Source organism: Schistocerca serialis, chromosome 9, assembly GCF_023864345.2.
Source record: "Schistocerca serialis cubense isolate TAMUIC-IGC-003099 chromosome 9, iqSchSeri2.2, whole genome shotgun sequence".
In the NCBI taxonomy this organism is placed as follows: Eukaryota; Metazoa; Arthropoda; class Insecta; order Orthoptera; family Acrididae; genus Schistocerca; species Schistocerca serialis.
Window position 1 is genome coordinate 49,849,759 of NC_064646.1, and position 13,272 is coordinate 49,863,030.

Sequence of the window (13,272 nt, forward strand, 5' to 3'; positions counted from 1 at the left end):
TGGCACTAAACTGAGAAGCATGTAGTTCACAATGATGGTAAGCAAAACAACGAAGTGGCAGTAGTTAGTTTACAGTACATAAAGTAACAATAGCCTCAAGCTCTGAATGGAAAAAAGGGGGGAGAATGCCTACAGTCTGATGGAACAATTAGTTTTATCTCAAGCCTGTGGATAATTACTACATCCCCATTCACAGCAAGCATCTCAATTTGATAGCATATAGATTTTCTTCTAAGCTTTTCTAATCCTTTCATTGTCAAACAGAATTTATATTCTCTTGTTCATCTTTTCAACATTACAATAAATTCTACTGACAAAAAAGTCTTCATTAACACTATTTTCAGTACATTTACACACACAAAATGCTTATCATAATGACAGAAACATTCTATATGTGAATACAAACACAATGACATGATCAATAAAATTTCAACGTATAATCTTTTATCGGCAGTCCAAGTATTACCTGCTCGATGATCATATAATCCTTTTGCGCAGAGTATCAGGACAAATGGAATGTATTTTTGTAGAATGGATAGGAACTCTCTTGTTTCTGGACTCTGTCGCAATATTTCAGCAGGCCCTGGAAAAAAAATGGGGGGGAGTTAATGTAGGAGAAATTTTTCCAATCTTCTGAATCTAATGTGACAATACAGCAAATGAAGACAGTTTTAAAAATACAACAATGCATCAACAAAGAAGCTCAGTTCATAATTTATTACTATAAACAATGAAGACCACCCGTGAACCATGGACCTTGGTGTTGGTGGGGAGGCTTGCATGCCTCATCGATACAGATGGTGGTATCATAGGTGCAACCACAACGGAGGAGTATCGGTTGAGAGGCCAAACAAACACGTGGTTCCTGAAGAGGGGCAGCAGCCTATTTGCAGCGGCAACAGTCTGGATGATTGTCTGATCTGGCCTTGTAATATCAACCAAAGCAGCTTTGCTGTGCAGCTTTACTGTATGGTTAAATGATGATGGCGTCCTCTTGGGTAAAATATTCCGGAGGTAAAATAGTCCCCCATTCGGATCTCTGGACAGGGACTACTCAAGAGGACATCGTTATCAGGAGAAAGAAAACTGGTGTACAACAAATCGGAGCGTGGAATGTCAGATCCCTTAATAGGACAGGTAAGTCAGAAAATTTAAAAAGGGAAATGGATATATTACAGTTAGATATAGTGGGAATTAGTGAAGTTCAGTGGCAGGAGGAACAAGACTTCTCGTCAAGTGAATACAGGGTTATAAATACAAAATCTAATTACAGCAATGCAGGAGTAGGTTTAATAATGAATAAAAAAATTGTAACAAGGATAAACTACTACGAACAGCATATTGAACACATTACTGTAGCCAAGATAGACACGAAGCCCAGGCGTACCACAGTAGTACAAGTTTATATGTCAACTGGCTCTGTAGATGATGAAGATATTGGAGAAATGTATGATGCAATGAAAGAAATTATTCAGATAGTCAAGGGAGACGAAAATTTAGTAGTCATGGGTGACTGGAATTCCAGAGTAGGAAATGTGAGAGAAGGAAACATAGTGGGTGAATAAGGATTGAGGATAAGGAACAAAAGGGGAAGCTGCCTGGTAAAATTTTGCACAGAGCATAACTTAACCATAGCTAACACTTGGTTTAAGAATCATGAAAGAAGGTTGTATACGTAGAAGAGGCCTGGAGACACTGGAAGGTTTCAGACAAATTATATAATGGCAAGACAGATATTTAGGAACAAGATTTTAAATTGTAAGATATTTCCAGGGGGCAGATGTGGACACTGACCACAATTTATTGGTTATGAACTGTAGATTAAAACTGAAGAAACTGCAAAAAGGTGTGAATTTACGGAGATGGGACCTGGATAAACTGACAGAACCAGACGTTGTAGAGAGTTTCAGAGAGAGCATTAGGAAATGACTGACAAGAACAGGGGAAAGAAAGACAGTATAAGAAGAATGGGTAGCTTTCAGAGATCAAATAGTGAAGGCAGCATAGGATCAAGAATGTAAAAAAACAAGGGCCAGCAGAAATCCTTTGGTAAAAGAATAGATACTGAATTTCATTGATGAAAGGAGGAAATATAAAACTGCAGTACATGAAGCAGGTGAAAAGGAATACAAATGTCTCAAAAATGAGATCGACGGGAAGTGCAAAATGGCTAAGCAGGGATGGCTAAAGGACAAATGTAAGGATGTAGAAGCATGAATCACTAGGGGTAAGATACATATCGCCTACAGGAAAATTAAAGAGACCTTCGGAGAAAAGAGAACCACCTGTATGAATATCTAGAGCTCAGATGGAAAACCCGTCCTACGCAAAGAAGGTAAAGCAAAAAGGTGGAAGTAGTATATAGAGGGTCTATACAAGGGCAATGTACTAGAGGGAAATATTATAGAAATGGGAGAGGACATAAATGAAGATAAGATCAGAGATATGGTGCTGTGTGAAGAATTTGACATAGCACTGAAAGACCTAAGTCGAAACAAGGCCCCGGGAGTAGATGACATTACATTAGAACTACTGATAGCCTTGGGAGAGCCAGTCCTGACGAAACTCTACCATCTGGTGAGTAAGATGTATGAGGCAGGCAAAATACCCTCAGACTTCAAGAAGAATATAATAATTCCAATCCCAAAGAAATCAGGTGCTGACAGATGTGAAAATTACCGAACTATCAGTTTAATAAGCCACGGCTGCAAAATACTAACAAGAATTCTTTATTGATTGGCAACTCCATGGAGTGCTGTGTGCCCAACGACCATATATGTTAAATTAAAAGGAAGGTCAGCGTTGGTTGTAATACTGATGTTTTATTAATAGCAGAATCGATTTTTGATCACATAGTGATCGTCTTTGGTGCTGGAAGTTAATATTTTTTTTTAATTTTTATTTTATTTAATTTTTTTTTTTACATAGCTATCAGTGAGTAAAAACAAAAAGCACAAATACACCTGAGTATAAACCAACTGTTGGAAAGAACATACCTGTACACATTAAACTCAGACACTGGTATCAAGTTATCAATAACCAAAACTGAGAAGCGATCACTATAACTGAAGCCGCTGTTTACATCACCTATACAGCAGACCTCGGTGTGACAGGGTCTTGGAACGCCCTCTATGTGGCGTGTGTCACGTGAAGACTTAACAATTCTTTATTTGCCAAGAGATTACCACCAAATACCAACTTGTACTTACAAATCATTAATTGAATATTTCAATTTTAAAATTGTATATTAAAAAACGCACAGCAAGAAAAGACAGGGGGGTAATGCACATCTTGCCAACATATGCTGGCATGTTATTTTCAGACAACTTAAAAAACATGTCAGAATAAAAACCAACAGGGTAAGTTATATGGTGTAAAATTACAGGACTAGAAAAGAAGAAAAATATACAAATAACGTAACATCAAATATAACAGAATTTGTTACAACACAGTAACTGCCAACCGGCGTAGGGAGTCAGAGATATAAGGTTCTTAATTTACGTAAAATATTACATTGAAACCAATAAGTCAAATACATAAATGTAATTATACCTTGTATGTCACAATATAGCATTTCAGAATGCCATGAAACTCATTACGTGTTATAAAATTTTTTTTCAAAAGGTGCAGATTAACAATTTTTTATCGTATTTAACGACGTGATGAAACACACATCTCATTTATCCCGTTGGGACATGTGAACACTTTATATAAATTAAAAAGTCATCATAATTATGAAAGCAGAATGTTTTAAAAGCACATTGTGGATGCAGAGATCGTTTAGCACATTCATGAGTGAAAACTACTGTTACAAATTACAAAGAATAAATTATTTGTTGGATAGAGACAAAATACACTAGCTTAGTAGATACCTCCACTATCACACCTGTTATTTATAGAAAAATTTATCATATGATACAAACAGAACTTGGGTATAAGGAAACAGTGTTCTCTTTAAAGCATAAAAGCTTTGCCCAAATAAATACATTGCACTCAAGTTATACTCTTTTTTTTGCACAAGCACTGGGTCAGAACCTATCATACCTCTACAGTTGATAGAACAGAAATGAAAACTGTCAAGCAAACGGTTTTTGATACTCATATAAAGGAGATAATTTTATTACATGTCTTATAGCAGCAGTGGGACCCCTTATAACATAAAAGTTAATTTTTAAAAAACCATATATCCAAAATAGGCCATAACAATTAATCTAAAATGCAAGTACTGGATAAATGGTAATATACATCGTATATCAAGAAAAAACGTCATAAGGTGCGAAAAGTAACAGTACAAATTATTTCCAAAAAATACATCGCACTGTAGTTAATTAGAGCCAGATTACGCACATTTTCCCAATTACTAAAGCAATTACAATGTAGTGACAAACTAGCAATATAAATAATTACATAAAAGCGATGAGGGTTTGATCCCTTGTCTATTGGGAAACCATATAGATTGTCATAACCGAACGCTTAATGTGCAGTGTGCATGGATTTTTGTTAAGAGACCTGTCATGACTGTCGGTTATGTAACCTGACCACCAGTTAACAGAGGTTATTACAAAACCTGTGCTAAAAGTACCAGCCATTTAATCTCAATAAAGAACCTCAAAAATGCTGTACATTAAAATATGTTAGCTAACGAAAAATATGGGTAATACGCGGTTCAGATAACTGATTCACACGTATTATCTAGTATGTGAGAACAACGTTAACATAATAAAATACTGTAATGCAGTTATGAGATATATACACATGAGCTGTATCGGAACCCTTATTACAACATTTTAATGTAAACAAATTCAAACGGCAAAGGAATTAAAAGGATACATGAAAATAATTACATATAAGTGAAAATAGTTACAATTTACTTCGTGTAAGTGCCTCAGAGATGTCGACTACATTGAAAACTATGTTCCAATAGGCATCCTAAACTTCCAGAATTGAAAGAACAAAATGGAGAATACTATTTTTAAAAACTAAATTAGTAAACTTTATTGGTGCAAACCAGAACATGTGTGTCTAAGCAGTAAGATAGGTAAAATAGAAACTAACGTACGTGTTCTCGTAATGACTTTGAGTGAAACGTTGTATAAGAGGGATTTACAAGCAATTGATTTTGGATCGCCAATTGTCGTGACTGGCCATTAGTTGACAGCTTTTTTACACAGGAAAGCAGGGAATCACTCCCAAGAGTGTGTACTTCTTGAAATCATTTGTTCATTAAGTAACGCTATATCTGGAGATTTATGATGGCAAAAAATCTCCATCACTTCCATAAGGTCGAGAAAGTGTCCCTTTTCACCCTTATGCAACAACTTCAATGGAGACGTGAAATTTGGGGTTGTATGTCCAGCCGTTGTAAGAGTCAAGGTGCATGAAAGGGAAGCAGTGGTTGGGAGCAAGACAGGGTTGTAGCCTACCCCTGATGTTATTCAATCTGATTGCTACATAAAAATTTTTAACTTCCAGCACTGAAGATGATCACTATGTGATCGAAAATCGATTCTGCTACTAATGAAACATCAATATTATGACCAACGCAGACCTTCCTTTTAATTTAACAAATTCTTTACAGACAAATGGAAAAACTGGTAGAAGCCGACCTCGGGGAAGATTAGTTTGGATTCTGGAGAAATGTTGGAACATGTGAGGCAATACTGACGCTACAACTTATGTTTGAAGATAGATTAAGGAAAGGCAAACCCACATTTGTAGCATTTGTAGACTTAGAGAAAGCTTTTGACAATGTTGACTGGAATACTCTCTTTCAAATTCTGAAGGTGGCAGGGGTAAAATACCGGGAGCGAAAGGCTATTTACAATTTATACAGGGACCAGACAGCCGTCGTAAGAGTCGAGGTGCACGAAAGGGAAGCAGTGGTTGGGAGCGAGACAGAGTTGTAGCCTATCACTGATGTTATTCAATCTGCATATTCAGCTAGCAATAAAGGGAAAAAAAGAAAAATTTGGAGTAAGAATTAAAATCCATAGACAAGAAATAAAAACTTTGTAATTCTGTCAGAGACAGCAAAAGACCTGCTGAAGGAGCACCTGAACAGAATGGACAGCGTCTTGAAAGGAGGATATAAGATGAACATCAACAAAAGCAAAACGAGGATGTAGTCGAATTAAATCGGGTGATGCCGCGGGAATTAGATTAGGAAATGAGACGCTTAAAGTAGTAAATGAGTTTTGCTATTTGGGGAGCAAAATAACTGATGATGGTTGAAGTAGAGAGGATATAAAATGTAGACTGGTAATGGCAAGGAAAGCGTTTCCGAAGAAGAGAAATTTGTTAACATCGAGTATAGATTTAAGTGTCAGGAAGTCATTTCTGAAAGTATTTGTATGGAGTGCAACCATGTATGGAAGTGAAACGTGGACTATAAATAATTTAGACAAGAAGAGAATAGAAGCTTTCGAAATGTGGTGTTACAGAAAAATGCTGAAAATTAGATGGGTACATCATGTAGCTAATGAGGAGATACTGAACAGAATTGGGGAGAAGAGGAGTTTGTGGCACAACTTGACTAGAAGAAGGGATCAGTTGTCTCAAGGGATCATCAATTCAGTATTGGAGGGAAGCGTGGAGGGTAAAAACTGTAGAGGGAAACCAAGAGATGAATACGCTAAGCAGATTCAGAAGGATGTAGGCTGCAGTAATTATTCGGAAATGAAGAGGCTTGCACAGGATAGAGTAGCATGGAGAGCTGCATCAAACCAGTCTCTGGACTGAAGACCACAGCAACAGCAACAGCAACAGCAACAAGAACAACAACAATGAAAAGCAACAGAAAGAGAGAGAGCTATGTAAGAATGTGAGCAACAGTAAACACACACACCTACTGCATCACAGCAACATTGTCTGAACTATATCTCAAAATTTTCACTAGATGCGGTAAACAAAAGGAAAGAAAAGGGTAGATAGTATAATTTACAGAAGGCAAAAAATAAATTCTAATAACAACTATGTTTACAGCACTGTTGACAAAGTTGATCAGATGACTGCTCCCCTCCATTTTGTGTCGTGTAGCAATTTTTTGGGGGACTCTCTTCCCTTTCCAAAAGGAAAAATCTCCATTGCCCTAAAAATAGTGATCATAATCATTAGCAAGAGTCAATAATCTCCCGCCATAAACTGTTCTCGCAGATGAGAACACTTTCCCACTTTCCAACACTTCCTAATACAATTTTTTCTTATGTGCTTTGTTATAAAGAACCTCCTCTCTACAAAAGGAGTGAAAATGTCAATATGCATTACATGTGAGACAAGAAAGACATCCACTACAGCTTTTAAAAAATCTGTTATTAGTGCAAAGAAGTGTGAAGTATGGTAGTGTCAACCCACATCCCACATAGCTTAAATGGTTCAGAAACAGGTTTATTTATAAAATGAAATGAAGGCAGGTATCATTATGTAATATATGTCACAAACAAACCTTTTATGCTGGAATTTTCCACTACTAATTTCCCTGGTAATTTTAATTCTGAAAATGTTATCTGCTTGCTCCAGGTACAAACACACACACACACACACACACACACACACACACACACACACACACACACACCTGTTATTCTCTGTATATGCCAACAGAATGTGCGATTTTAATCCAACCAAATTATGAGCCAGTAGATCAGTTAGATAACAGCTGGATCAACAATGAAAACCTGAACCCATTCCAAAATATACTACAGTCTTTCTTTTACAATATCAGAGTTAATTATTCTCACTTGTATGTTTTTTTAACAAATACAATTCCCTTCAAAACCAGTAGGTCATGTCATGGTCACAATCTGAGGTCTAACACCTGCAAAACAGCCAAACAAACTTCATCCTTACATATCATCATCATCTACATGGATATTCTGCAAATCACATTTAAGTGCCTAGCAGAGGGTTCATCGAACCACCTTCACAATTCTCTATTATTTGAATCTCGTATAGTGCATGGAAAGAACGAACACCTGTATCTTTCCATAGAGCTCCAATTTCCCATATTTTATCGTGGTGATCGTTTCTCCCTATGTAGGTCGGTGTCAAAATATTTTCACATTCGGAGGAGAAAGTTGGTGATTGGAATTTCATGGGAAGTTTCCGTTGCAACAAAAAATGCCTTTCTTTTAATGATGTCCAGCCTAAATCCTGCATCATTTCTGTGACACTTTCTCCCATATTTTGCGATAATACAAAATGAGCTACCCTTCTTTGAACTTTTTTGATGTATTCTGTCAGTCCTATCTGGTAAGGACCCCACACTGTGCAGCAGTATTCTAAAAGAGGACGGACAAGTGTAGTGTAGGTAGTCTCCTTAGTAGATCTGTTACATTTTCTAAGTGTCCTGCCAATAAAATGCAGTCTTTGGTTAGCCTTTCCCACAACATTTTCTATGTGTTCCTTCCAATTTAAGTTGTTCGTAATTGTAATACCTAGGTATTTAGTTGAATTTACGGCTTTTAGATTAGACTGATTTATCATGTAACAGAAGTTTAATGGATTCCTTTTAGCATTCATGTGAGTGAACTCACACTTTTCGTTATTTAGGGTCAACTGCAAATTTTAGCACCATTCAGATATCTTTTCTAAATCGTTTTGCAGTTTGTTTTGATCTTCTGATGACTTTATTAGTCGATAAATGACAGCGTCATCTGCAACCAACCTAAGACGGCTGTTCAGATTGTCTCCCAAATCGTTTATATAGATAAGGAACAGCAAAGGGCCTACAACACTACGTTGGGGAATGCCAGAAATCACTTCTGTTTTACTCAATGACTTTCCGTCAATTACTACGAACTGCGACTTCTCTGACAGGAAATCACAAATCCAGTCACATAACGGAGACGATACTCCATAAGCAAGCAATTTCACTACAAGCCGCTTGTGTGGTACAGTATCAAAAGCCTTCTGGAAATCCAGAAATATGGAAATACGTAATTGATTTGAAATCCCTTGTCAATAGCACTCAACACTGCATGTGAATAAAGACCTACTTGCGTTTCACAGGAACGATGTTTTCTAAACCCATGTTGACTGTGTGTCAATAGACAGTTTTCTTCGAGGTAATTCATAATATTTGAACACGATACATGTTCCAAAATCCTGCTGCATATCGACGTTAACGATATGGGCCTGTATTTAGTGGATTACTCCTACTACCTTTCTTGAATATTGGTGATTGTTAAGTATGGAGCTAAAGCATCAGCATACTCCGAAAGGAACCTAATTGGTATACAGTCTGGACCAGAAGACTTGCTTTTACTAAGTGATTTAAGTTGCTTTACTACTCTGAGGATATTTACTTCTATGTTACTCATCTTGGCAGCTGTTCTCGATTTGAATTCTGGAATATTTACTTCGTCTTCTTTTGTGAAGGCATTTCAGAAGGCTGTGTTTAGTAACTCTTCTTTAGCAGCACTGTCTTCGACAGTATTTCCACTGCTATCACGTGGAGAACGCATTGATTGTTTCTTGCCGCTAACATACTTCACATACGACCAGAATCTCTTTGGATTTTCTGCCAGGTTTTCCCGAGACCCTCTAACCTAAAAAACCACCCAGTTCATGCCACACAGCCTCTGCTACCCATGTAGCTGCCTCCTGCATACAGTGGACACCTGACCTATTCAGCGGAACCCGAAACCCACCCACCGTTTGGCGCAAGTCGAGGAATCTGCAGCCTACACAGTCGCAGAACCATCTGAGCCTCTGATTAAGACCCTCCACTCGGCTCTGTACCAGAGGTCTGCAATCGGTCCTGTCGACCATGCTGCAAATCATCATCATTCACAGTTCAGGAAGGGGCTGTTTCTAACACGAGCCTCTCCATCTTTTTCTCCCACCACGTTTCTCACTCCCTGCCCCTCCACCCCTCTTCCCAGCCTTCTTTTCTCCTCTTCTCACAGTCTTTCATTCCACCAATCCATTTGTCTCTCAGCATGGCCCGCTGCACGCAGCAGACACAGCGGCAGCACCCCAGCAAGTAACTGCACATTTCACTCAACAGAGACAGAGAAGAGGCATGGCAGAGCAGCACAGCTTTGGCAGTTCAGTGCATAGTGTAGCATGTCCTGCAATGTCCACTGTAAACCCCTAAATGTACTGAGATTTAGATTCCGAATCTGATTTGGAACTCAATTTTAGGTTTCTGTGGAATAACAAGTACAAGCACAAGTGAAGTATACATGGTGGATATATGTTGTCTATGGAGGTTCCCAATCAATTATTTGGGGAAAGATTCCAGTTACACAACCACCAGTTTGGAGAGATTCACATGCTGATAGAAGAAGACTCAAAAAGGAAAACCAAGTAACTTGTGAGAGTCCACAATTACTAAAGAAAAATTAGAAATATGTTTAAGGTACATGACTAAAATAATTTATTTTTCTTTTTTTCTTTCAATATATATTATAATGAAGTGAAAGCAATTTCATTAGTAAATCTGAGAATTTATATACCTGACCCTACCCCCATGAACATGGACCTTGCCGTTGGTGGGGAGGCTTGCGTGCCCCAGCGATACAGATGGCCGTACCATGGGTGCAACCACAGCGGAGGGGTATCTGTGAAGAGGCCAGAAAACACACTTCCCTGGGGCACACCTGAAATTAATTTTACATCTGGCGATGATCCTCCATCTGAGATAACATGCTGTGTACCCTCTACCAAAATGTCCTCAATCCAGTCACAAATTTTACTTGATACCCCATAAGATCAAACTTCTGACAATAAGCGTAGGTGTGATAATGAATCAAATGCTTTTCAGAAATCAAGAAATACTACATCTACCTGACTGCCTTGATTCAAAGTTTTCAATACATAATGTGAGAAAAGTATGAGTCGCGTTTCACATGATTGATGTTTTTGGAATACATGCTGGTTGGCATTGAGGAGGACATTCTCTTCAAAATAACTCACTGTGTTTGAGCTCAGATTATGTTCTAAGATTTGTACAACAAACTGATGTCAAGGACGTTGGACAGCAATTTTGTGTATGACTTCTACTACCCGTTTTGTAGATGGGTGTGACCTGTGCTTTCTTCCAACTACTGAGCACTGTTTTTTGTTTGAGGGATCTACGATATATTATAGTTAGAAGAGGGACTAACTCGGCAACAAATTCAGTATAGAAGATGATAGGGATTCCGTCGAACTCTGGAGCTTTTTTCAATATCAGCGATTTCAGCTCTTTCTCAATACCACTGACACTAATACTGACTTCACTAACCTTTTCAGCAGTATGAGGATTAAATGGGAGCAATTCTCCAGTACTTTTCTTTGTAAAGGAACATTTGAAAGCAGAGCTAAGCATTTCAACTTATGCTTTGCTATCATCAATTTCAGTTCCTGTCTCATTCCCTAGGGATTGGACACTGACTTTGGAGCCGCCAATAGTCTTTACATATGACTAGAATTTCTTTCGGTTTTGTGGCTTCATACATTGCTCTCTTTACAGCCAAACGTGTTTACTCACCTCTCTCTGTCTATATTCCTATGCTTTGTTTTACACTTATTATGCAACTGTCTCTGTTTCTTTAGAAGTTTCTTTACATTGGCTGTATACCATGAAGGGTCTCCTGGTCTCCTCCCCCCCCCCCCCTCCCCCCCATTATGAACTGTTTTACTGGGTTTTATCTACAAAGTGAATGGTCAATTGTTCATTTAAACCTGAGCCATAGTTCCTCTACATGCTCCTGCCCTGTGCTTAAAGTTTCAAGTTTATCATTAAGATATGACCCTACTGATTTTTTATCTAGTTTACTGTAGTATCTTTCTGCTTGTTTTAGTCATCTTTTGTACTTTGGTAATCATTGTTTCCACAACCACTACACGATCACTGATACCAGTTTCAATGTGGACATCCTCAAAGATGTCGGGTCTCTTTGTTGCCATTAGAGCCAATATATTTCCATCATGAGTGGGGTTCTGAAATATCTGTTCTGAGTAGTTTTCTCAGAAGGCATTTAGTAATGTTTCACAGGATGTCTTATCACATGTACCACTAACAAAACTTTAATTTTCTCAATGGATTGATGGATGATTAAAACCTCCACCAATCATTACAGTACGATTGGGGATCTTACATACAAGTGAACTGTGTTTTTACCTAAGTTTTGGGTTATATCACGAGATGAGTCTGGTGGGCGATAGAAAAACCCAATTACCATTTTATGCCCATCCACGATACTGAGTCTTGCCCAAAAAATCTCACATGCAACTTCAATTTCTGTCTCAGTGGATCTGAGTTTCTTGTCTACTCTGACAAGTACACTACCTCCATTTTCCATTAGCCTATCCGTTCACTATATACTTAAATTTTTCCCAAAAATCTCACTGCTATCAGGTTTCTGTACCTAGTATGAATAATGGCAAAGCTTCTAGACATTACAGAGGAAATGATCAGAACTGCAGGGCCTGTCAGAATTCAGTGGGTGCACTGAATGAGGATAGCATGGATAAATGGAAAGATTCCTGACGGTTGGACAAAGGGAGTAATTGCACCTATCCTTAAGAAGGGTAACAAGCACTCTTTGAGAATCACTGAGGAACAACACTACTGTGCCCCAGCATGAAGATTTATGAAAAAGTAATTCTACAGAAAATCACGACAAGATAGTATCACAGTTAAGAGAAGAATAACAAGGATTTCAACCTGCAAGATCAACTACAGATGCCACATTTACAGACAAACAGGATGTAGAAACGAAACGGGAGTTATATTGAAGTTGCATTCATAGATATAAAAAAGGCTTATGAGACTGTAAGAAGGGAAGAGATACGGCAAGGTCTGAACAGACTGGAACTGACAAAAGGAATGCAACTGAGAATCAGAAATATGTACAAAAATGCCTAAACTGTGTTATAATAGACAGCAAAAGATCATAATGGTTTATAACAGACACAGGGGCTTGGCAGGGAAGCGTGCTCTCACCAGTGCTTTTTAGTATAGTCATGGACAACATCATAAGGAAAATTCATGAAGGGTCAACAGCAGACAATATGAAAATCGTAGCATATGCCTGAAATATGATTTGGGGAGAAAATGAGCAGAAATTGGAAGAACAACTGGCAGAGAGTAATTGAAAATGCAAGCATGGAAATAAGCTCACAAAAAGTGAAGTAACGAAAATTGGTAGGAAAACAGAAAACTGAATGATTAAGTTGCAATGGAAAAATTAGTAAAGATGTAGATGCTTTAAGAATCTAGAAAGTAAATTAACCATGAACATAAAAATCAGGAATGAAATTTCAGAGAGAATAGAAAACAGTTCG

General features: G+C 37.9%; 1 protein-coding gene across 1 annotated transcript in view; it reads right to left on the bottom strand.

The window, feature by feature from the left end:
• Positions 1-13,272, bottom strand: part of LOC126419012 (RING finger and transmembrane domain-containing protein 2) — an 83,154-nt gene that overhangs the window by 32,775 nt on the left and 37,107 nt on the right. Inside the window, exon 3 of the mRNA XM_050086066.1 lies at positions 467-583. Coding sequence (XP_049942023.1) covers positions 467-583 — 117 coding nt within the window. The remainder of the gene's footprint in view (positions 1-466; positions 584-13,272) is intronic.